The 27426-nt window shown below is 36.6% G+C and overlaps 1 protein-coding gene across 1 annotated transcript in view; it reads left to right on the forward strand.

Moving 5' to 3' along the window:
* RELN (reelin) overlaps positions 1-27426 on the forward strand; it is a 520858-nt gene that overhangs the window by 292729 nt on the left and 200703 nt on the right. Inside the window, 2 exon segments of the mRNA XM_037837769.1 lie at positions 18865-18961; positions 21465-21705. Coding sequence (XP_037693697.1) covers positions 18865-18961; positions 21465-21705 — 338 coding nt within the window.

Consider the following 27426-nt stretch of genomic DNA (forward strand, 5'->3'; position numbering starts at 1 on the left):
GAACCTAATTCCTAAACATCTTAATTACTCAGAACTTGATTCCGTAGAGAAACGCTCAACTGTTTCAAACAGGTAATTCATGGGGAGGAGAAATGTTTAGTCTACCTTGCCTTGGTATGAATTATTGCTCATTTCCTTTCTGAACTTACTGAAATACATTTCTGAATTAGATTCTCATTTTTTTCCCCCCAAAGAGTCTCTCTCCTTGGTAAGGAGTAAGACCTTGGAGGGAATTTATTATGGAAGTGTGAAAATCTTTCCTGAAAACATGAAAATCTGTAAGTAAGAGACTAACAAATTCTCTGATGGCTTGAGCTCAAAAGAAATAGAAATCAAACACAGAAGTTTAGAACATTCTAATGGTAAATTACTTTAAAACATATGCTTTTATAAGTTTATATAAATGTTTTATTTGAGCATGAAATTTTTTGTATATAGGATATATTAAAGTAAGATTCAAGACTGGATTTTCAGATCTTCAAAGATCTACATTAACACAAAGAAAAAAAGAATAAAAGATTTATAATATAGAACACGTCTCTGTCATCTAAGTTTAATAAATAAAGGTGTAGAACAAATTATAATCCTGGTTATTTTTCCTCTTTATCCTAGATTAAACCTATTCCTTTTCAGGGAATGTATATTTAAAAAGACCAATTTATATGAATTTTATATATAAATTTCAAATCCACCTTGACCCAAGTTAAGTCCTATTTTAAGAAATAAAAAGTAAATATTATGAAATACTGTGAAATTCTATCAAGCCTAAATTCTGGCAAAGATTATTGAGATTAATTATAAGTGTTTTTGAATACTTAGAAATGATTAAATGAAATGTTATCTTTATATGAATTAAAATACACAGTTTGAAAGTAGATAGCATGCTGTTTCTCTTTTGAAATATTCAATTTGTTCTCACTTGCCTTGAAGAGACTTAAAATATAAATATCAAAAATTCTATTTCTGCTAATATTTTTTGAGGGCTGTTCTAGTAAAGGGCTACCGCAGTGGACTTTAAGATCAGAACAGATTGAACACTGATATTTATCTAATGGTCTATCTCAAGCACCGCTCCTCTATGAAAACTCATTACCCCGTCCTGATCTCTCTCTGAACCCCCACTTTCTCTGTACTTATTTTGTGACAACCACTTTACTTTGCTTTGATTTATACACTGACCATTTCTGTACATCCACTTTCACCCTTTATCGTTGAGATATTTCTTGAGGGGAAAGGAATAAAGAAGTTTCCCTCCTTGTATGGAGGATGGAATTTTGCTCACAACTAGAACAAAATAAATGTTAATAAAATTGAATTAAATTCACAGATTAGAAAAGGGGTTTGCTTCTGTTCCAGACTCTGTTCAGTACTATGCCCATTCTTGATTGCTGAGACAAGGGAGCTTAAAGGAACTTGTAGAATGAAATCCAAGGGCAGAATTAGAATTTTATCTATGTCAGCAATTTCCTTTTTCTTACCAAGTAATCAAAGACTCTTGATCAAAGACTTCTGTCGGAGTGAAGATCTTTAGCAAGTGTATTAAATACAATTTGATGTGTCTACATCCACGGAGGGGAGAAGATACTGCACAGCCTTCAAGGAGTTTATCAAATAGGTGAAAAAACTCCATGTGTGAGAAGAAACTAGTAAAGCAGTAAACACTGATTGTTAATCAAAGAGTGCAGACTATAGAGCCCTGGAACTCAAAGAAGAGTGAGAGCGCACCTGTCAGTCCAGGAAAGCCAAAGCCACAGAGGCAGGACTTCATCATTTGGGAGGTAAACTGACAAGAGTGGGCAAGGTACCAGCCCCAGAAGGCCAGGGTCACAGTGAAGGGTAGAGGGATGGCACCCTGCAGGAGAACAAGGCAGGGGCCCAAGGTCAGAGTCAAAACAGCAACAAAAGTGAGGATGCCAGTCTCCAGATTGCTGGGGACCAAGGAACAGGAGATGCTTAACACCTGCTGCCCAAGGTGTGGATTCATCCTTATAGAAAATGGACCAGGGATGAGCACTCGGGCATAGGTTATATGGCCTGGCTCTGGGGAAAGGAGAACTGCCCAGCAGGGAATCTGGCAAAGCCTGACACATTTGCATTTCTCTTCCTTGTGTTTCCCTGACATCAGTGCTGGTGAAAGAGCTACACTGTGGGCTTGGCAGGAAACTTGCCAAAGTGTGGGAAGATGGTTGGATGATATTCCATAAATTGGAAAAGAATCATTCTCTCTCTTCTTTATGAGGAAGTGGCAGTGAAAATGAAGTTAACAAATATTTTGGAAGTGAGGGAATGGGAATAGGACTGGAAGGCAGAAGGGTGCAAAAGGGGAGGAGGACAGCTGTTCATTTTATATCCTGTTGTCACTGTCCATCTGTCATAAACTAAAGAAGTCACCTAATGAGATTCGGAAATTTCAGCCAGGGAAGTGATTAAGGGGCAAAAAATTAACTACAATAAATCATATACAGTCATATTTCTCTAGAAAGAAAGCTTTGCAAAGTCGTTTAGCCTGCTTACAAATAAAGTCGGTCAAAACAGAAATAATTACTAGTCTCATTTTAAAAATAAATAAATACAAAACAGAAAGTGAAGGATTTTTTTTTAAATGTGGCTCTTTTTCTATATTTTGTGAAAGAGGTCTTTCAAGTATGCTTTTTGGTGTACATACAGAATATTTTGAGAATGTTTATTGTTATACTTTATTTGACCTCTTTAAGTCCTTAATATCAATTTTGATAAATGCTTGAAATGGAAATTTTGTTTCTTTGTAATGGTCCTTCTCATAATGCTGTCCTTGTATTAGGTTTCTTCAGTTAAAAGTAGGCTAAATTACCGCTCAGGGTATTTTTTGGTGGGCAGCAGAGATACAGACAGAAAGTCTAGATTTCCACATTCAAATAATTGTTCAATTGATAATTTGGGCTGACCAAAGATTTGGGATGTTTCATTCCTCTAAACCAACAATTTCCGTTCATAAAAGAATGATTTATCTCAACTTTGTTCTTCGTATTTTACCAAAATTGAATTCATTTGTTCTTGACAGATCCAAGAGTAATTTGAGGATTTCCTCTTGTACAGAATGGAGCAGTTCTTAATTAAAGAAATATCCGTGGGCTCCTTTCAGTCACAATTCCCATACCTGTCATTTGGGATTGAGAAGCCCCAGGATGCTTCCTGCCTGGGCTGCCACAAAACATTATCCAATGAAGTGACCATTTTTCCCCTCCCCTGCTTCTTACCCGTGAATCAGCTGTTGCCCTTTGGCTACAGCCCCTTGAACCTCAGCAAGGCGTGAGCTGCTGTCTCGCTGTGTAGACAGGAAAGGCGAGTCGGAGCCTGTTTTGTATGAAAGCTGGAGCAGCCATGCCCAGGAGGATGTGTAAGCATGGTCAGACATGGCGACAACAGGTAACGGTGTGCCTGGTGGCTGCGAGGGGAAACTAGTGTCAGCCGAGAACAGCATTCCCTGCTAAGCCATTCTTCATGAATTTATTTCACCTGTGGTCTGAGAATTGGTAAAATAGCTAACTTGGGGCCAAATTTGCATCTTCCCAGGTGGATTTATTTTTCCCTTTGCCTTGAACTCTGCATTCCAAAGTCCTCTGTGGATAATTGATATACAGGAAGGTACTGAGAGTAATAAAAACAAATTGCTTTGAAGAATAGCAAACAAGAAGCTAGCTCACTACTAGAGAACAAACATGATTACATTTTTATTTTACAAAATTTACAAACTAATGGAATTAATTTATATAGATATACTTCATTGCAAAATAATATGCACAGATTCATAAAATCTTATAAAGTGTAGTTTTTTGTACTGGAAGAGGAATAAAACAAATACAAAAACTAAGAAACCTATTAAACCAGTTATCCTGTAAATTACAGCACTGTTTGCTTAAAACTGAAATACATATTTTAGGTACTGTTCAGAAGTTGGTACTTCTAGACTTGCCATATTATCCAGATGTTGCTCTACTTAACAGTAGTTTCTTCTGACGCCATGGGCCAGTAGAGCTAATACTCATAGGATTTTTCTGGCAGACTCAGTAAAGAAGGAAATAAACTCCAAGTGTCATATAATCTTTGCTCTGCATCGTTACTGGAGAATAAACATGCACAGCTGCCTCTAATGTAATATTCAAACAGAAGTTTGTAGGACTATCAAAATATTGATCATAACAGTGGCCCATGACTTACCTGGGACAGACTTTTTTTTTTTTTTTTTTTTTTTAAGAAGAAGAATTGCATAGTAACAAATGATCTTACTGTGTTTCTTGATGCTTTGGGGTGCACCAAGAGTATTTTCACCTCTGTCCTCAGAAATCACTCTTAGCAAAAAACATGTATAGATAATTGCTAGAACTGCTTATTATACCAAATGTCTTCATGTTGCTCAGAAATTTTCACTATTGAATGTAGAATGAGGGGAGTCTCTTTGTTGAGCGCTCTAACCTAGAGTATTGTGTAATATCCCCTGGGAGTGACAGCGTGGAAGTAAAAGCTCTGAAAGTTCCTCATTTATCTCTCTTTTTCTCTTCCCATTCACTGCAACCTCAAGTTAATGGTCCTGTCCTTCATTTATTTACCTTGAAAACATGAAAGGATCCTCCTGCTAAGATTTGTGCCAGTCATAGCAGAGCATTCTAGGTAGCCAGATTGCATCCATTTCCTAACTTTATGACCTTTCCATGCCAAGCACTGTTGTTTACTGCTGCTCTGAGGGCCCTGCTTGGCTCTGAAGTCTGAGCGGTGAGTAATGGTAGGGGCAGCTTGTGCTACAAGAATCCTCAGCAGGGCTCTGTCCAGGGCTCCCGAGCCTTCAGTATTTATAGGCCCCACTAGGCTATCCAGAGGCATGATTTCTGGCAGTGCTTTTCCCTGTCTATAAATTCTGTGAAATCGGTTCTCTCCTCCTTTCTGCGGCTCTGTGCTACATTTGAAAAGGCAGCTTGTTTTGAAGGCCGACGTTTGGGAAAAGAGGTTGCTTCCAGCAACCACTACAGATCCCCAAGAGGACAGTAGTTCCTTCTATTGTTTGGGCTCTGATTTACTTTGAAAACTCCTGGGTCTGGTGGTGGAGGACATAACCAAATAAAACGAAAACTACCCAGGCCTCGGGAGACTAAAAACCAATTGATTTATCCTTTTATTATAAAAACGAAGAGAAATAGCAGTGGCCGTTGGAAATACAGGCTTACAATCCTTGATCTGTAATTCCATATTACAAATAATTTGGGAAAACCAAAAGCCTTCTTTAAAAAAAAAAAATTACATGATGGCAAAGCCTGACGTGACTCGAGTTCTTTTGGCAGCAAGTCTAACTTGAAATAATTTAAAGCTATTAATAATCTTTATTTTTACTAATGTGAATTTTCATGCATTTCACTACAGAAATATTAATGTGTTTGGTTATAAAATATTGCCCCCGACCTTGTTGGTGATGTTGCATAATATATGCTATATGCACCATGTTATCTTTCTAATATCCACTCATTGACTAAATCCTGGAACTCGTCTGACCCCAAGGGATTATGGAGCTGTATGACTATTACCCAAGGTAGAGAGTAACTCTTGAATTCTTAATAGAAGGAAGTACTAATATTACTGTTTTTAAGTGATCTTGATTTCATACCAAATAAAGCTATTCTTTAAGTTTTAATTTTTATGGCAGCCACCCATAAGGAATGAAAGGAAAGAAAGACATTTAGTTGTGAATTTTGGAGACTTCCTCTCTCTAGGAGGTATTCGCATTCCCCTCCATACATGTATATTGTAGTTAATAGGCCACTGCACAGTGAGGAGGTTTTCAATGTGCTTAATGCAGACTTCATTTGATTAGCACATAATTGCTTCTTGTTCATGTGCTTGTGTATTCTTGACATTATAATGTCTAACAGCTCTTCAGGGTTCTCCTGGCCAGCACTGCTAACAACACTCCAGTCAGTGAGGCCCGGAGTTACAGGTGTCATTGGCTTTTGTTGAACCCCTGAGGTTCATGAGGGTCAATGTAGGTTTCATTCAAGTATATCTTCAATATAGTACAAAAATGAATGGTATGTTTCTTGTATAAATGATTACTTAGAAATTGTTTCATTACCCTAACTAATGCAGATGATGTATCTTAAAAAGCAGGCATGGCAGATTATTAGTGGTACAGCCTAGACGGTGGATATACAGGTGTTCACTGTAAAACTGTCAACTTCTCTGTGTGTTAGAAAAGTTTCATAATAAAATGCGGAAATAAAATTTAAAAAAAATCATTTCATTAATCCTAATTCAATTGTAATGTGATTCATTTCCTTATGAGAATATATATTTAAAATAATAGACTATTTTTAGAGCAGTGTTAGGTTTATCAAAAAATTGCAAAGAAAGTACAGAGTTCCCATGTATTCTCTTCCCAACCCCCAACCCTCTACCCCTGTACACAGTTTCCCCTTTTATTAACATCTTGCTTTAGTATGGTACAATTGTTAAAATATTGATACATTATCACTAAAGTCCATAGTTTATACTAGGGTTCACTCTGTGCTGTGTGCTTCTATAGGTTTTGACAAATGCATAATGTCATGTATCCACCATGAAAGTATCATGCAGAATAGTTTCACTTCACTAATAATGCCTGTCCTCTGCCTTTTCATCCCTCCCCTAAAATCATAGCAACCACTGATCTTTTTATTGACCCTATAGTTTTGCCTTTTCCAGAATGTCATGTTGTTGGAATCATATAATACATAGCTTTTTCAGACTGGTTTCTTTATTTAGCAATAAGCATATAAGATTCCTCATAGCCTGATAGCTCATTTATTATTATTTCTAAATAGTACTCCATTGTATGGATGTATCAGTTTGTATATCCATTTGCTTATTGAAGAGCATCTTGGTTGCTTCCAGTTTTTGGTAATTATGAATAAGCTGCTATAAATATTCATGTGCAGGTTTTTGCATGGACATCAGTTTCCATCTGATTTAGGTAAAATACCTAGGTGCACAATTGTTGGATTATATGGTAAGACAATGTTTAGCTTTTTAAGAAGCTGCCAGACCATTTCCCAAAGTGGCTGTACCGTTCTGCTTCCCCACCAGCAATGAGTGAGAGTGCTGTCGCTCCACATCACCCTCAGCATTTAATGTTGCCAGTGCTTGGTATTTTAGCCATCCTAATAGGTGTATAGTGTTATCTCATTGTTGTTTGAATTTGAAATTCCCTGATGACATACATATGATGTTGAACATCTTTTCATATGCTTATTTGAAATCTATATGTCTTCTTTGGTGAGATGTCTGTTCAAATCTTTTGCCCATTTTGTAACAGGGTTGTTTTCTTATTGTTGGGTTCTTTGTGTATTTTGGATATATGTCCTTTGCCAGATTTGTGTTTTGCAAATAGTGTCTCCCAATCTGTGGTTTATCTTTTTATTCCGTTACTGGACATTCACAGAGCAGAAGTCTTAAATTTCAATGAAGTACAACTTATCAATATTTTCTATTGGATCATCCTTTCAGCGTTGTATCTAAAAAGTCATGGCCAAACCCAAGGTCACCTAGCTTTTCTCCTATGTTATCTTCTAGAATATATATATAGTTTTGCATTTTACATTTAGATCTATGATCCATTTCGAGTTAATTTTCATGAAATGTGTAAATTCTGTGTCTAGATACCTTTTTGTGTGGTGAATATCTTGTTTTTCCACACCATGTATTGAAGACTTTCCTTTCTCCACTGAATAGCCTTTGCCTTTTAAGAATATTTTAATTGAGCCAAGCCTGGCTTGAGTATTAGAGAAGAAAAATCATTTCAAAAATCATAAATTCTCATTCTCTAATGTTGCACTATTAAAATTCATTAATCACTGAATTGCTCCATGTTAGGCAGTGGGAAAAGAACTCTATAATCTGGAATCATGTCCTATAGGACCTATGATTTAAGACATTCATGAAATGCAGAAACACACATGGAGTGCATTCTCTATAAGGGGGAGGGGAGTAGATTTTTTGGAGCCTGAAGCTTATATAATATGGATGAGAGGTGAGGCTCTTTTTAAGCAAAAAAAAAAAAAAAAAAAAATGTAATTACACATTCAAAACTAGGTACAAATATGAAAATTTATTTAGAATGAGAAAAGAAATTCCCCCCAATATTGTTTTTTTAGAAGCTGCCGATACCGCAAACATCACAAAATCCAGAACTATAACATAATATTTTTATTTTATTAACTGCCTGAAATGCCCTATGATACTTTTTTCCTTACATTTTTTGGCTATATACTCTTAGGCTGCCTCTTCTGTTTTCTATAGATAATACAAAGATACTTCAATCTGCCTCCAGCTTGGTGTATCAGAATTTGTTTTTAATTATTTATAGTTTACCTTCAAAATTCCTATTGATAATGTCATATAAATTTTAGGATCATTCATAAATTAGGAAAAATCTCCTACTCATTTCTTTCATATCTGAGCCATAAGATTACAAGGCATTTTGACTTTTCTTGTGCAGTGGGTAATCTTAAGTACTCCTTGAAATGACATCACTCATTAAACAGTTTATCATCATTGTGCTGAGTCATGATGCTGGTGAGTCAGCACAGTGGGTGGTAGGAGTGTTCTAGAAAGCCATTCCTACGCTGAGAATGACTACACTAAAGAATAGAAGTGACCTGCTAACCGCATAACCATATTACACCAAACCCAAAATAAATGTACCTCCAACTCAGCTTCCCCTTAGACAGATCCCGAAAGTGGTCACAACCACGCCAGTGCCACCTCACCTTAAGGGGAGCCTTATGCAGAGGGAGTCAAAATGGAAGCAGCAGTCTCAGCCACCTGCAAGTGTTGTAGAGCATGGCCCTGGAAGATGCTCATACAAGTGAGGGGTCCCAAAGCCTGAGCTTCATCAGCTTCATAGTAAATCCTGTTCAGTCTATGTTAAATAGTTAGAGTTAGGCATTACATTTATATATGATATATTGATACACCTATGTTTACATTCTGGTAGTAATCCTACTGTCACTTCCTTACTTCTTTCACACACTCCTTCAAGAAGCCTTAACTTCCCCTTCCAAGTACATCCTGTCACCGTCCTTTACTTGTTAATATTCTATTGCTTTTGTTTATCTCTGTGGTCATATAGTTGTCGTGTAGGGACCATGGATATTCCTATATACTGCCGAAGCTAGAGTTCTTATTTCCAACAAGTAGTAATCATTTATGCAAAAGAATACTTTTTATTCTGTGCAGATATTTTGAGTCATGGATTTTTTTTTAATATTCGCAATATCATACAATATGTTTATATGACTTTATGACTCATCCATTGACGAACAACTTTTGCTGTTGGTATAAAGGGGGGAAAGGAAAAGAGTGCTGGGTTGGAGTGGTCATCGATTTCCTTCTCTGCCAAATGAACTCCCTGCATAAACTTTGGTGAGTGGTGGAGCCTGTCTAGACCTCCTGGCAACTCAATTGTAGAGTGAGTGTTCATCTTCATGATCTCTAAAATGTCTTCCCACTGGAATCGTAAATCCTAGAAGGGTGATAATAATGAATTATGAATTAACCAAGAATACATTTTGTCTGAAAATATGATTAATGTACTGTATTTTAGTTAAGGCAACAAGAAATATCAATGTGGTCACCATATCCTTATTCTATCAATTATTGATATTTATACCTGTAGCTTGTTTTGTCACCAGGGAAAATATATTAAATAGAGGAACAGAAATGCAGCATCAGCCAAAGCATGTGCTGTTGTTACTCAAAGAACCCTCAGTGCCCCCACAGTAACATGCATGTGTTGCCCTCTGGCTTTTCCTGGAAAAGTGTGGGTCTCTCTGCTGGTGGACAGAGGCTATAAATCACCCCTATCTCCATATCCTGCTGAAAAGTGCTAAAGAGCCTGACAACGATGATGATGATGATGATGATGTTCATGATGATAGTAGTCATAGGAGCAATAATAGTGGTACTGTATTTTCAAAAGGCTCTCTTCCCAGAATTTTAAAACTAGCAAGGATTTATTTAGTTCATTCATTCAACCAGCACTCATTGAGCTCTTCCTGTTCTTTGTGAAGCGACGCTTAAGGCTCTAAAGAGACAGCATCTACAAAACAAAATCTTTGCCCTTGTAGAGCTGACTTTCTAGTGGGAGGAGGCGACCATCAAACAAATATCTATGTCATGGAGTAAGATATGCAATGAAGAAAATAAATCAGGGGCCAACGAGTGATTGGGGATAACATTTCATTGAAGGTGGCTAAGGGAAGGCCTTGGGGAGGTAAACATAGTGCAGAGGACTGAATTGGGTAAAGGAGTTAGCTCAGCAGAAGAACCAGCAAGTGTAAGTGCCAGGAGCACTGTTGGAGTTGCCCCAAGAGCCTTAGTAAATGTCACTGTAAAATGTTCGTTGACTTCTTAAGTGGGAAAAGCTGTTCAGAGGGTGTATATTTCCTAGTTTTCCCTGACTGATAGCAGAAATCAAGACAAATGATACTGAACCATGAGAAACAGAAGCATTTTAGTTTACATGTGCCTCTGACATAAGAGATACCTCCAATAGTTGGTTGACTGATTGATTGATTGATTGATTGCTCATCCTGACCTGGCTTTGTGTAATATAAGTGGAAAGATATTTGTCTGTTTTTTTCTGAATTATACTAGGGACACCAGTATTTAAATAAAACTGGGGTAAAAGTTGATACCTGTTGCAGTTGTAATTTTAAATTGAGTAGAGTGGTTGAGAGGGCAGACTAAGCTTAAATATAATACTTGTTAGAATTTCAGTGATGAGTTTCTCAAATAGTAAAAGGAAGCAACCATATATAAATAAGCTTTGCCATTCTTTCTATTCCTGTTTTGAAAAATCAGCAAGTACTAAGTACTGTTTTACACTTGTAAATAATTCATTTTTCTTTATGGAAAATGGATATTTCAAGAACAGGTTTATAAGATTTTATGGAATTTGTTACTTAAGATACCAATGAGGATTACATTGGTATCTTAAACTTGATCCAGATTGCAGTATTATAGCAGGTTAACTCCGTTCACATAATAAAAATTTTCTAACTCTGGAAATGTTAAACTCTTGCTTTTTGGGAATGAATGCAATTTAAAAAAAAAAAAACTCTTTAAAATGTCTTTCTATTCATTTTTAAAAAGTCAATGACTAATAAAGAAAGTCTTTAGACTAAGGTTAACCTTTTGTTTGTTTGCCTTGAGAGCCCAGTTAGGAGGCTGTCACATAGATCTGGGTGAGAGATGGTCTAAGGAGGTGGTGATTGAATGTAAAGGAATGGTACAGGTTAATAAATATGCAGGAGGAGAGTCCACAGGTTTGAGTGATGGTTGGGTCCTGGGGCCAGGGAAAAAGAGGAACACACAGGGAACATGCAGAGAAAGTGATACCCAAGTAAACAGCATTTCTCCTAGGCCCAGTTTACTGTGTGCTTCTCCTATGGTGAAATCTGAGAGAAAGATGAGATGATGGCTAACAGGGGTTCCAGGCTCGAGGAGCTTCAGTCCTTTGGGTTTTCTCTCTTTACCAAAAACAGGGCCATTATGGCTTCTTGTCATGAGATTGAGTAGAAGCACAGAAACATATCCCAACCCCCAATCCATTCGGGAAAACATGTTCTGACTGTGAAGATATGGCACTGTTATTAAAAAAAAAAAAAAAAGTGTATGCTTTGTGCACCAGGAGCAGTATGGTCTGCCTAACTGGTCTGCCCAACTCAATCCCATTGGTTGGCAGGTGCGCTTTGGGTACTTTCTTAATCACTCTTTGCCCCCAAATTATTTGCTTGTAAACCAGGCATGCACGTAATACTAGCCACATGTTCATAGCTTCTGTGGTTGTAATCTTGAGTAACTGGAATGTTTTTTCTTCATGGATGCTGTTTTAGCTTCCTAGCTGCTAATACAAATATCATACAATAGGTTGGCTTAACAACAGCCATTTGTTGGCTTATGGTTTTAGAGGCTAGAAGGCTTGCTTCCTCCTGGGTTTGGTATCTTCTGGCCATCTTTAGGATTCCTTGGCTCTTCTGTCACATGGCATCAAAGAACAGGGAAATGACCCAAACTGAAAGAAGCTATAGGGAGAAAAGTTCTCTCATAAGCTAGTGATTCAATTTAGTATTTAGCCAATGAAAAAATACAGGCAATCATGTTCTCCTTTTTCTAGGATGAATTTATTAAATGAAACAAAAATATTGACTCAGCTAAAATTTATTACATGGTTAGAAGTGTTTTCTAGGGACTTTTCATGTTTTAATTCCTTAAACTTCACAACAGTCCTATGACGTGATTGCTGTTATTATCCAGTTTTTATAAATGAGGAAACTTTAGCACAGAAAGGGTAGGTGACCTGCACAAGGTCACATAGTTAAGAAGTATCAAAGTCCAGATTCCAATCCTGGCTGCCTGGCTCCGTTGTCTACTCCCCTAACCCTTATATTGCATTGCCTCTCTAGAGAATACCTACTATCAGGGCAATTTCACTCCAAAAAGTAAAATAATAAATTATATAGAATTATCAATATTACAACCAGCATTGAATTCATTATCATGTAAAGTTGTCCCATGTGAGAAAAATTAAATAATATCTGTTTAAGGCTATATGATACATACTAAGATGCACCTAACCATCACAGATTTTCTCATTAATCTGTCACACTGTAATTTTTTGAGGAACATTTTTCTATAGGATTACAATTTTATTATTTTCTTCATAAACATACAAGTGTTTTTTCCTAAGAACAGTGTGTTAATCTGTTTATATATTCAAACAGAAACAAATCAACTTGAAGAGGTAAGATATTATCTTATAATCAAGAAAATATTACATTTAAGAAAACTTTTTTTTTAACATGGTAGAAAAGAATACCTGATGGAGAGGTCAGAGCGTGAGGCTTGTAGATGGTATTTTATGTGGTTTATGACCATTTTGTATGACTTTGCAAATTTGCTTATTTTCAGTTATGTTGGGCCATTAAGACTTTACTAATCAGTAAAATAATTCATCTAGTTATCATTATTCTTCTATTCCTGATAGAAGGGTTGAAAATTTACCATTTTTACTCAAGTAATTTGTTTCTCATATTTTTATTCAAAAATCAGATGGTCTATGGGCTATATAAGTCATATCAGTCACTTTAGGCATCTTCTCATTGACTTGTGAGATTATTACCTTTTTGACTATACAGTGGTACCAAAGTTAATCAGTGGTGAGGTTGCATACAGTCCAGGTATTCTAAAGCCTGACCATCAGACTCTTTTTCTTTAACCCATCTAGGCAAGTCAAAAGTCCTTGGGTCTCATTTACTATTATTCTTTCAGTCAGTGAAAACAAGGAAACAAAGAAATTAAAATAAACAAGTTGCAGCAAACTTATTCATTGATTCAGCAGTGTTCATTGTGTTCCTACTGTAACCTGGGTGCTGTTCTGGGTCCTAGGGACACAAGTAGCAAACAGGACAGAAAGAATCCCTTTTCTGATGGAACTTGAGCAAGTAAATATACAAGATAACTTTAGAAGGGTGATTGGAGCTGGGGTGGGCTTCTTTAACTGAGTGGTCAGGGAAGGCTTCTTTGAGATGGTGATAGGCACACAGATACCCAAAGGAGAAGAAGGACCCAGCCAAGGGAAGATCGTGAGAAGATATGAATGGAATGGGATAAGGAGAGGATAGGGAGTCAGGAAGTTTGAGACAAGAAGTATAGTTTCAGACACAGAGGAGTGTAAAAGCCCTGGATGGAGTGTTCAGTAAACAGACAGAAATCCAAGAGTGGCTGGAGCACAGCAAGTGAAAGGAAAAGTGGTACTAGATAGGGTCTGAGACACAAGGGACCACAGAGCAGGGTAGGATTTTGTACATCGTGGTGAGGAGTGCAATTTTTGCTCATAGTGTGCTGAAAGCCTTGAAAAGGTTGATTGCAGGAGGAAAAGGGGGAAGCAATAAAACTAGCAAGACATGATCATGATTTCACCTAGGTTATAGCAGTAGAGAGGGAGATACATATTCAGGATATACTTTGAAGGAAGAATTAACAGAACAGGCTGATGAATTACAAGTAGGAGGTGAAGCAAGGGAGGAAAAGGATGACTTCTAGGATTTTTTTTTTTCATTTGAACATCTGGGATGGTGCCATTTGAAATGGAAAGACTTGGAGGCACACAGGATATTTGGGGGTAGAATACGATACTTCTATCTTTTGATTATTAAATTTGAGATGCTCATTAGAGTTACCTAGTAGCAGTTGGATCTACAAGTATGAAGCTCATGGGAGACATAAGCTTGGGTATTATCTGTTATAGAAGTTATTTAAAGCCTTAAAAGTGGGTAAGATCACCAAAGGAGGAAATGTAGATAAGAGAAGAGAAATACACTAAATCATTTAGAAGTCAAGCAGAAAAAGGGAAACAAAGGAGACTGAGAAGGAATCTCTGATAAAGTGGGAGAAAAATCAGGAAGGTGCTACAAGCCAAGAGAAGAATGTATCACAAAGTGGGAGGCATCAACTGTGACCAGTCCTGCTGAGAGGTCAAGTGAGCTGAATTTGGACAAGTGATCCATTGTGATTTGGCAACCTGAGTTCCCCAGTGACCTAACCAAGAGCAGTTTCAGTGGAGCGCTTCAGAGAAGACTGAATGAATGGGGCAAAGAGAATAAGACACATGGAAGTGGAAGAAATAACAAGACAACTCTTGAGAAGTTTTATTGTAAAGGAGAGCAAAAATAGGATGGGAAGGAATAGGAGATGAGGTGTGACATTAAGAAAGCTTTATATTTTTAAGATGGGAGATTCGTGATCATGTTTGTATGATGATAGGAATGATTCAGGAAACTGATTGGAAGAAATTGATGATGCCGAAGAGAGAGGTAAAATTCAAAATTTTTAAATTGAAGAAATTTTAAGGAAAATTTAAGGTCCTAGGGAAAGTTAGAGTACGTGGAATTAGGATTACATTTGGAGGTTGATGTTTGATGGAACAGAAACACTTTATCCACTGTAATAGGAGGATGGCAGAAAACGGGTACAAATGGGCAGAGAAAATAGTTAACATCAATTTGTGGTTGAAAAATGAGGATGTTACTGAGTTTTTCTATTTTTCTTAATTATGTGCATTATATTGTTAACCTAATAAGGGTGAACTTAGACAGGTGTTAAAAAATCTGAAAATTTGACAAAATAGCCAAGTATTTTTATATTTAACTTGAGAATATAAAGCGTGTTACTAAAATAGCACAGATTCAGTCAGGACATCGTCAGTAAAGTTTTGTTTATTTCTAAGACAGTTTCAGGGCATTATGTAGACATCTGCTTTAGCAAAGGATTAGAAATGGTTTATATTTATATTGCAATGCATATATACCTTAAGCTATGGGCAAACTATGAGACAATAATAGGCCAGAAATGTTGATAAAAAATATCTGTCATACAGTATGGGGTTCACTAAAAAACCAGTATTAGTGTAATTGATACTCATAAATAATTGTATTTATCTTTATCATTATCAATTTATTTGTTAATTTAAAATCAAGAATTGATAACCATGACCAACTGGATTCAACACTGATGAGATACCTTTAACACAAAATATCCTGCCTTCCTCCAGACTCTGAGCATTGCAGAAATCTCCATGTGTTCAGCACTGAATGGGAACCAGATTTCTTAGACTGTTGGATTGGGGTCCTCAGCAAATTTTAGGGGTTCACAAATTTTGTTTTATGAATATAAAACTTTCGGAATGCTTCATTCCTTTGTAGATAGTGTGTACCCTTGTTGTGGGTAAAGTTGGAAGTATGTGGACTTTCTTCCTTTACCTATAAGAACCAAAGAAAATATTTGAAATTTTAGAACACTTTAAGCCCTTCAATGGCTCTCAAGCCGTATGTTATAACCATGGATGAATTTTCTTCCCTCCTTTACTAATTCTTTATAATCCCTGCAAAATTGCTACTTAGAATGAATGATTATATTGGAAGTGACCTGAAGGAGGGAAAATCGATCTGCAAATGAGAGGATATTTTGCATTTGACATTTGGGATTATCTTTCCTTTCCAGTTTTAGATGTCAGCTTTAGCAATTAAATATTTGTGATTTAAGAGGGGGAAAAAAAAGGTACCTTTTACAGATGGTACCTGCTTATTTTTGTCTACCCACTGCCTCAGAGGTGATTTGGGGGATGTGATAGCTGTGCATCATAGCTTCTGGGTCCAGGGAGTCATCTGGGGTGGCATTAAGAAGGCGTGAACACCAATCAACTGTTTCCTCTCCTCACTGCAGACAGAGGCAAGCAACCATTGGCCAAATGGGCAAGAGCACTTCTTATTCTGCTGACCAAAATCTATGTGACAGTGGATTGCAATTTGGAATTGATTAGGTGAAGAAAAATTTCATCCAGTTTGTGGCACAGCTACACTCATGGTGGAAAGACCATTTTATTCATTAGACCGGTGCCATTGGAATGGTAGTTCATTGTGAGTGGCCTCTGGGTGAGGCAGGTATCCAAAGCTGGCTGGTTCTCTGGCTGGGGTAGGGGGAATCTTCCAGGTGGGGACCTCCCACCTCGGTTCCCTTGACATGACTGGCTGGCCACTTATGGCCCCCACTTCTGTCCCGGTCTTCCCATTGTCCACCCCTCTCTTGGGGGCCCTTGGCCTTTTTGGCCGTCTTCTTACATCGGAACCCTTTAAGATAACCTTGGGCCAATTGTGTTTCCCAGGTGCACGTCTGGAACTCTAGGAGCTGTGCAGCTTTATCCCACTATGCATGGAAGTACAACTTTATCCTAAAAGGACTGAGGAATTTTTGTAAGATTGGAAATAGGGAGGTAGCATAATTCAGTTCACCTTTCGAAAGAACACTCTGGGCAACAACATGGTTGCTTGAGGACAGGTGTGCCTGGAGCCAGAGACCAACTGATACCTACTGCAAAGTCCTGGCAAGAGCTAATAAGGGTCCATTCAGAATAGTGAGGAGGAGATGGATTCAAAAGATATTAATGTTTTAATCATTTAACAAGTGTGGTAAAATGCTGATGGTTGATAAATCTGGATATCTGGGTGGTAGGGTACATTGGAGTTCTGTGTATTGTTTCTGTATTATTTTTGCAACTTTCTTGTATGTTTGAAATTATTTCAAAGTAAAAAGCTTTTTTTAAAGATATTAATGTTTTAGATATGAAAGAACTAAGTGAAGAGTGCCGGGTGCCTTTTTGTTTTATGGGTGCGTAATAAATTTAATCTCACAACATTGACAAGCTAGCATAAGAAAATAGATGGGAAAGAAGTCATATCTGTCATCAAGGCTGTATTTGGACATTTTTATTTTTATGTGTATCACCTTTCCTTCTCTCTTCTGAATTTGTAATCAATTTGCAAGAAATTGTGTTCGGTAAGAACATTTTTGGTTATCATCTGTTCTATCCTTTCCTCCTCCAGGGATTCACCTTGTACATTTAGTTTTAAGTACTTACAGTGTATAAAACATAAAGGAAGCACATAAGTAACATTTCAGTTCCTTAGGCTAATTCGAACTTTCCTTTAAAATAACAGATTCTCTGTCAGTGCTCGCTGTTGTCCCACATAATCCTGCCTGTTTCCATTCCCAGCTGCACAGTTTGATATTTATTTTAAGCAGCTGCTTATGAACAGTAGAATTTAGCAATGATTAAAATGGCATAAGGTGTGTTTCTATTTGAGCTTAGGGTTGCTGGGTAGCTTTCCTTTGAATACCCCTTTCTTTCATGCTTTTTCACCTACGTTTTGGCTGTGAGAATAAATGCAGGAAAACTGCTGTTTGGCTTTTTAGCACATTGCCAGCTTTGGCAATTGCAAACTCACTGGTTTGTACTGAGCACTATTGAAATAAAATAAATGAGTCTGATTAAAGCTTGGAACCCCTGAGTACTACAAATGTAAAAATCGTCAGTAGATGCCATTTGCTGAAGAAGAGGCTCCTCTAGCAGATGGGTGAAAGTTAAACATAAATTGCACTATTTCCTTTTCTTTTGGTTCATTTGTTTTTAATGTAGTATGAAAAATCCTGCTATGTCAGTCACAGTAAACTTCTGGCAAATGATTCATGGCTGTTTTGTGCATTCTAAGAAGTTATTTGAAATTATAGTCAAACTACACTTCATTTCACAAATTCATTGAACATGTAGAGGCGAATTCTTGTCAGAATTTTAAAACTTGCTTTGATGTTCATATTTCCAATATTGAAAACAGTAGTGAGAAATGATCGCCAATAATCATGAGAATATTCACAATGGAACATAATATCTCTATTTTAAAATCTTTAATGTTGAGTTAGAGTATTATCGATCACATCTGTAATGTTCTCATTCATTTAGTACTTGAATTTTCTTTATAATATTTTAGTTTCCCACATACTGTCTCATCATTTAGATAAATTAGAAAAAGGACTAAGAATGATGTTTTCATTCATCATTCAGTTTAATGTCGTATGTACCATTTTATGCAATTGTGTTGATATTAAATTTCAAGTACCATAATGGCATTATTAATCATTTTGTAATATTTAGACTATTTCTCAGCAGAGAACTGAGTGCTTATTCTATCATTTAATTTAGTAGCTCATGTATCTCTAAAGAAATTCACAATATATCTTCTTCACATTATTTCTGGCTCTTAAAATTATTTATCAAATAATATTTAGCAGAATGGATCACAAATTTTTTTCAGCATAGTTAGAAGAATGAAGAAATGGTTAGATAAATATCTAAATAGAACAATCTCTAGATAAATATCTAAATAGAACAATCTCTAAAATATTTGAGGAAGAATAATATGTAGTGTCTCTGTTTTTAACTTTTAAATTTGTTATTATTGTTATTCACAGGGTCAGGTTCGTGTCGCTTTAGTTATTCAGACCCCAGCATCATCGTTTCATATACCAAGAATAATACCATGGATTGGATCCAGCTTGAGAAAATTAGGTTTGTTTTAATTTAAAGTGTTTTCGTATATTCTGACAATGGTAGATTTCTTCTTCCCTGTTTTCCTCCATTCTAGCTCTGATTAGTTATGTTGAAATAGATGGATGCATATATTATCACATGCCCTACTTGAAGAAGATATTGTGAAAAGTGTCATTTCTCCTTCCAAACTCCCCACTGTTGGTAGTATTCATAAAAAATTATTTATTTTTGGTAAAAGTTCAGGTGGGATCATAACTTTTATGATAACACCCTCCCATATGTGACATCACCATCCGTCTCTAAGTGGCCTGGCTATGACTTGGCTTTTAATCCTGAGAATACAACAGATGACCACCTAAGTCTTCCAGTCTATGATGAGAATGAGGTAATGGCTACTAAGCCTTTGGTATCTAATCTCTAGTTCTTTCATTTCCCTTTAACTTCCCTAAGGCCAGTTCTAGATCTCTATTAACATAATTGTGATGTGACTTGTAATCATACATTACATTTTCTTTATTAAAAAAAAAAAAAAATCCCAGAATAAGAAAATGAGGTATGCTTGAGGAAGATGAAACTCATTAGTGTTGAAGAGGTTTGGTTAAATTAGCAAAATTAAAACTATGTTTGCCACTTCTACATAGTTTAAATCATAAAATAAAATTCAAAATGGATGCCTAAATTCAGATATAAAATATTTAAAAGGAAAAAAATACCTTGAAACTTGTATAAAGTAGTTATCATGGTTTAGTTCTTAAATTAGCATAATTCAAGTAGAACATTTTCCATCAGTTTTGTGACCATTTTCTTTTTTGATATATTGTTTTCCTTACCATATTTCCCTGTTGAAAGAATTATGATTTGTTTGGGTGAACAGAATAAACATTAGTTTCTTATTGTAAGCTATTAGTTTTTAATACTGAACCAATCTGTACAAAGTTTCTAGTAGTATTTCTAATCAATAAACAAAATTAAAAAATGTCTTCATAAGTCTAAGCTCTGGTCTAATCAAAAACTGAGAAAAGTGATTCTAACTCATGGATTCAATTATATTGTCTCACCCAGTGGCAGCATAAAATATAATATATTGGTTCCTGGTACAAGCTGAGCTCTGGCATGCTGTACCAATTTTATAACAGACCATTTTGCTATTCTTTCTAATTCCTAGTAGTTAATATAAAAGTGAATTCATATTAAATATTTATATTTATATAAATGGCTTTGAGCAATGCAGCATAAATATTGGAATTTTAACCATATATCCATTTTTCTCTCTTTCTAATATGTTATATATCATGGTTTAGGTAAACTGTAGTAGATATTTCTCACTGGAAAACAACTACATGCTTTTGATATGACAAATAGTGAAACTACATATTTAATTACAACATAATGAGCTGGTTCCATTTACTTTTACAATAAATAGTACTCTCATTTTAAGCCATGCACCAAACCATCATAGTCATTAATGTAAATTTTCCTTACCATTGGTGTTCAAACTGAACATAGTTTCAATCACTACTTAAAGCCAAAATATAGTCTCTTCATCAGTTTAAATTCATTTTGAAACTAAAAACATAGTCATCATGACATACTTCAAAAGGAGGAATTAATTATCCCCAAAGGTAAGGTACAACATCTATAACCTACACTGACAATTCTGCAGATATATATGTGCTTCATTGGTGAGTGAAAGATATGGCTTTTCTCTAGTCCTTTCTAAACTGATTTATAGCAAGCCCAGGGTACCACTAGTTTGCATTTTACTACCACTTTTAATCTTGGCTAAGGCAATCATTTTTACTATACAGGGTTCAACTTTGGTAGAATAAAATGTTTAATAAAAATATTTTATTATGTAGCAGAAGGACCTGGACTAACAGATGCAACATCAAAATTAAAATATTAAATTATATCAGATTTTTAAGATTGCTCTGCATGGAATTCTAAAGAATTATAAATGAGAACATTTAATTTTCATGGCAAATCTCACATTTCTTATAGATAAAATATATAAAAATGTATCTGGTTACTAGAAGTAAAATAACAATTACTTGAAGACTGATTGTGAAACATATTGCATATAATGGCCTCTAATGGGTGCATAATTTCAAAGAATCTAAGTTAGGATATTAATTATATATATTTTTTCTGTATTCTTAATATCAAATAAACCATTTTAGATTGTGAACTACATGCAAAAAATTGTGCTGTTTACATTTTTTTGTACCAATTATGCAGTATATGTTATTTTCTCTTCAATTATTCCTTTCTTGGCTTACTTGAATATATTTAGTGGCTGCCTTATGTTAAAAGTAAACCTCCTGAACGTCTTTAATATTTAAACTCTTGTCACCCAATATGAAAATCAGCAGATATTAAGAAACTTAAGGGCTATGATTAATCTGTAATGAGAATTTGAAATAATTTTAATTAAGAAATAAAACTTATCTATGAGAAAAAAAAAGTGGACATTGTTGAACTGTATTGTGGCACCAATTGCCCATCTCACCATATTTTCCAGAGCCCCTTCCAATGTCAGCACAATCATCCATATCCTCTACCTTCCTGAAGACGCCAAAGGCGAGAACATCCAGTTTCAGTGGAAGCAGGAAAATCTCCGTGTAGGGGAAGTGTATGAAGCCTGCTGGGCCTTAGATAATATACTAGTCATCAATTCTGCTCACAGACAAGTCATTTTAGAAGATAATCTCGATCCAGTGGATACAGGCAACTGGCTTTTCTTCCCTGGAGCTACAGTTAAGGTTTGAGCTCTCTTGTTCCTTCTCTTCCTTCTTCCTTCCCTCCTCTTTTCAAGTTCCTTGTCAAACTTAAAGCTCAGTAGCCAAACTGTAAAAAGAGAACTATTTTATCAAAACCTCTTTTAAAGGAATGGTTATTACTATTATTTACCTTAGCCTGCCTTTTAAAGATGGAGATTCATTAGTAAAAGCCATTCATTTATTCATTCATGTAACAAATATTCTTGAGGACACGTTGTGCTGTGCTGAACTGAACCCAGAGAATATAACCAAAAAGGGCAGGTATTTTTCTTGGGCAGCTGAGTCTGGCTGTCACTTTAATGGGGGCAGTTGTGTGAGAATAGACACATCTGTATACAAATACAAACAATGTAATGGTCATGACTTGCTGAGAAAGTTTAGAATGCTTTGAAAGTAAAACTTACAGTACTAAACCCAGTCATGGAAGGCTAGGCAAGCTATCCAGAGTAACAGAGAATCCAAGCAGAGAAGAAAGCGTAACTTGGAGTTGGAGGTAGGAGGAATAATGTTTCTGGAATCAAAAATCACGTGCATGAAAGCTTGAAGGTGAGAGAGCAAAAGTAAAGGTCTTGAATAAAAAATTCAAAAAAGCTACTGTGTTGTTTGAGTTGAGGCTTGTGGTAGTAAGTGTGGAGACCTGGCCAGTGGCAAGACTTGAAGGTCTTGCAAGTGGCTGTGGAGTTTGAACTTTATTGCGAAGGTCATAGGGAATCCTTGAAGTGCTTTAAGTAAAAGCTGGATTAAATGAGATTTGATGTTTGAAATATCCCTTTGACTTCAGTGGAGGATGGAATGGAAGGGAGAAAGAGTACATGCAGGAAGACCACATGGGAGGCTGATAAGTATATCCCATGGGAGATCATATTGGCCAGAATTAGGAGAAGAAGGAGAGGAAAAAATTGACATATTTCAGAGACTTAGGAGAGAGACTGGAGAAGATCAGGGACTGAAGATGAGGGGTGGCAGGTGTCAAGGAGCACTCCGTTTCTGACTTGGGCAGCTAGTGGATGAGGTGCTGTTCACTGAAATAGGAGGCATAGGAGGAGGAGCAGGTTCAGGGAAGGTAATGAATTCACTTTTGACTTGTCATACTTGAGGATCCTGCAGGCAGGTAAGAAGGTATGGGTCAGAAGCTCAGCAGAAGATCTCAGTGTGACTATTACCAGCCTGTGAATGAGAACTGAAATTAAGGGCTTGCCCAGGGCGTGTGTAGAATAAGAAATTGCACTTAGAAAACAGGGGAATGCCATTGGATCCTCAACTAGACCCTCCCAAGTTTCCAATATATGAAAGTGAAGTACAAAGACAGCTTGGAGAATCAAAAAAACGAAACAAAAACTGTGACTCGCTGATGCAGAATATACTGTTCCAGATGGGGGTGAGATCACAGAAGGAGGAACCAGTAGAATATAAAGATCCAAGATGCTCACCTCCTTCTAATAATTTATTTGTACCAGAAAAAAATGATCCCAGATTGTTTAATGATCCCTCAACACAGGAGTTCCCCTGTCACAATAACTTCTTGATTAACAAATCAAACCCTAGTCATTTTGCTTTAAGTGACTGAAATTACACCAACTGATTGGCATTAGGAACAGGCATCCTCTTTGTGCAATGCCAGAAAACACCCAGTAAGCCTTAGGGAAACTTATCCTGAAAAGAACTCTAAAACCGTGGCCCCATTAAGGGGATTCCATGGGTTCTTTTCATGTAGGAATTGCAAAGAACATTTTTAAGGATATCCCATGTCGTATCCCACTATCACCTCATTAAAAAAAGGATTTCTGCTATTGTTGTTCATCATTGGCAAGGAGGTGAGTAAACCCAGGAAACATGTAGACTTCAGGGCCTGGGATTCACATGCTTTTCCCATTATGATCGTTTATCATTTGGTCTCAGTACCCTTTACTATATAAACGTATTTTTCCTGCCTCATTTTACAAGCCAATATACTAATCTAATTAGCTGTCCAGTTCCTTAATGATTGTACTTCAGTACCACCCATGAAAAACATGCATGGAGTGTAGTTTTGCTGTAGTAGCAATATTTATTAAAGTATAATTTTATGTGCAATATACTTTTGCTTTGTGGTTCCTCATAAACTGACCAGTCACACATTTGAGACTTGTCAAGTAACCAGTGTCTATCAAGAAAAAAAAGCATTGAAGTAAAGATTTCTATCATTGTCTTATACTTGGCTGTCAGGTAGAAATTCCTCTCTGATATTTCTCTTGAAAACTTCAAATAAAATGCATAAGGTTTCATTTTAACTCATTTGCATGACCACCTTTTTGCTTCCTGGCTCGAACATTGGAACATGAAAAAATTGCTTTGCCAATTGATTGGGAGTTCCATAAATTATTTATTTAAACTGTATGCAATTTCTTTGTCAAATATCATTTCTTTATTTGGTGGCCTCTGAGGTGAAACCTGAACACAAGCAATTAGAAAGCATATCTCAATGTTTCTGTTGGTAACAGAACATGTTTTAAACATTGCTTTATTTGGGCTTTTAGTTTTTAGGGTTGTGTTTATCTGTTTATTAAAGCTACATGATATATTTTCTGTGTTAATTAAAAATTTCCAAGATATTTCCATCTTAACTAAATCAACGAGTAAGAATTCAGGAAAGTGTGCTTAATTACAAAATATAGTTAATGCAAGGAAAAATTTCCAAGCACAGATAGAATTCTCTTTGGCCAAGTAGTAATAGCTGTATTTTTAATTGAGTACATACTATTCCAGGCACAATTGTAAATACTTTATATATCATCTCATAGAATTTGATTCTTTCAAACCTGTAAAGAAGGTGCTATGTTAGCCCCATTTTACAGACATGAAAACTGGAGCATAGAGATGTAGGGTAACTTGTCCAAACTACACATATCACCAATGTCAAGGCCAGGATTCAAATCCAGGAATCTGACTTCAGAACTCTTGCTGTAATTCATCATATAGCCTTTGCTCTTACAGGTAGTAAGAATATAAACAGATATGCTTCCTGTTTGTCCTGTGTCTTCCCATCATCCACATGTTAAATTATCTACCCGTTTTCTTCCCCATCACTTGCTGACTATGAGGTAAAAGATTCTTGTTTGTCTCATATTTCCTGATCGTGCTTCAGCTTTGTTCCATGTGTACTACATGTTCCTTCCTCCAGATGATTGATTTTTATATATTAGAATTTAGCAAGTTCAGCCCAAGCACCAGTCATTTTCCCCTTTTCCGCACTGTAACAACTTCTTTTGTTTTCACAGTCCCAGTTGCTGATCCATCTCAGGTATTGAATGCTGACTAAAGTGAATTTAAGGAGGTATATATATAATAAAATGCATTCATTATGGAGGCAAGAAGCATTTTCAGTAATCCTTATGGAGTTGAAATGGAGTAAGGGATGTGAGACTCTAAAGAAAGAGTAGTCAACATTCTAATGGCAGCAGGCTGTATGTGACAAAGATGTTGGAGCCAAGGATCAGCAAAGGATGCCACCGACAGAAACGCCAGCATCATTTCTTAACATGGATTGCATCATGCTTCCTCCCATGTCAAGACCTTTGATGGCTTCCTCTGCAGGCCTAGAGGATACAAGCCAAACTCTCTTGCATGTAATTCGAGGCCCTCTCCAATCTAGGCCCAGCCTAGCTTTTCATCCTCATCTCCTGGCCCACTGTGCTCCAGCCTCACAAATACAATCAGAATTTCTCTCATGGTTGTCCACCTTTCTTAGTTCTCTGCCTAGTAATTTCTTCACATATGTTGGGATCCAGTTCAAATGTCATGGTTTCTATGAAGTTTTTGCATAACTAATGCCTCTGTCCACTCTGTATTGCTGTAACCATTAGGTTGAATAAGCAGGATTTGTTGCCTTGGGGGCTGAATACAGAAAACAACTTCATTCTTTCTCCCCACTGACCATTTAAACTTGCTCTGACAGCTTCTTTATCTCTGCCCGTTTTTCATGAAAACTAGGTCAGGTCCCAAGACTTTACCAATAGACCAAAAAAGTCATCCAGTCACTTGAGTCTCCAAAACAGTCTCAGTTCTATAAAAAATTTGACCAGTTCATTGTAATAATCCAAACTCCAAGCCTAATCCATGGCTTCTGCCCTCCTCCGGTAAGGTCTATTGCAGGAGGAATGGGGTCAGTGTTCTCCCTCATTGCTTCTCCTTCATTGTTTCCTCACACACACTGGTTTTAGCCTCTGAACCCCCCAGGGTCAGGTCTAGGAAAAGTAAAAGAGCAAGAAGCATGGCATTTTTGTGAGCTGGCATTATTGATCCCTGAGTTTAGAAAATAATTAAAGCTGGCTCTCTCCTGAAATTACCAGTGGGTTCTTTGGAACCTTCCCCAGTCCCTGCCAAAGCCCTCACCTGCAGGGAGGGATCTCTCACCTGCGTTTCCCCAGTGCACCTCTCTAGTGGGTCATGTCTGCTTCCTCTGTTGCTGCTGGACCTCTGGCTAATGACTGGAACCTCTTTCTGCTGAGGTCTTCTTACTGCTCCAGGCAGCTTTTGGGCAGGATCTTAGCCAAAACAGACCATCTCTTAAGTGCATGGCCCATGCCTGGTCTGTGGTAAACACTCACCTTTGATCCATCATCAGAAGAATAGTTACTTTCTAAGTGCAGCCCTCTTGTTACTTAGTCACCTGCCAAGCAGCTCCAGACATAGGCCCAAGCCCCAGAATGCACAGCATATCCTCTGAGTGGTGTCCTTGAAGTCATTCACACTGGACTTAAGATGAGCAAAAGGTACCTTCCTCCCCACACATGGGTGTGGGTGGGACTCACAGCACTCAAACAATTCTTTCTAAAGAAATCCTCTCTCTACTCTCCAACTTAATGCCCACTTCAATTCAAGTTCCATACTACATGAGGGAGTGACTAAATCATTTTTAACAACCCTTGTATGAGGTCCTTATAGTTGATGCGTTATCTCATTTTGGAACATGGAGTAGTTGCCACCTCTTTTCTTAGGACCTCAACTAAATCCAAGGCTAAAATGATTCCATTTTAACATTCTTTTCCACTGGACATATACCTCTATGATAACACTTACCACATTGCTTTGTAATTATTTATATTTCTCTCTCCCCAGTTAGAATGTTAAACTCAGGGACTATTTTAACCATTTTTGAATCCCCAGTAATTAACATTACTAAATGTTCATTGAAAAATTGGGAAAATATAAAAAATCTATTTTGTAGAAAAAAAGAAGACAGTATTGAAATGAAACTTCACAATTAAGAGAGGAAAATAATAGGATGGAAAAAAATATGGAATTCACACATTATGTCATCCTTATATGTTATTAAAGTAATATAAAATCAAATATTTTAAATCAATTGGGTTAGACACAAGGATTACCCATATTTGTAATCGTTGGCAATCAAAATAAGAAATGATTTTTGTTAGAGTTAAGTTTCATTGCCATGCCATTCATGTAACTGAAATGTTAGTAGTAGTTTTCATTATTCATGACAAGTGGTTTAAGTGCTACTGTTGATAAAATAAGGCAATACAGAGCAGTGAATATGTAAGCTATCCAGCTGATGATCTTAAATATAATATTTGAGGGTGGCTGGCCAAATAGGAAAGATAAAAATGAAGTCATTGGTATTCACAGTACGTATTTTTCCTTGCTTCCTTAGATATTTCTTTCTGTTTCTTTAATCCATCTCATCCAAGCTTGTCCTTGTTTATC

This window comes from Choloepus didactylus, chromosome 5 (assembly GCF_015220235.1).
Source record: "Choloepus didactylus isolate mChoDid1 chromosome 5, mChoDid1.pri, whole genome shotgun sequence".
Lineage (NCBI taxonomy): Eukaryota > Metazoa > Chordata > Mammalia > Pilosa > Megalonychidae > Choloepus > Choloepus didactylus.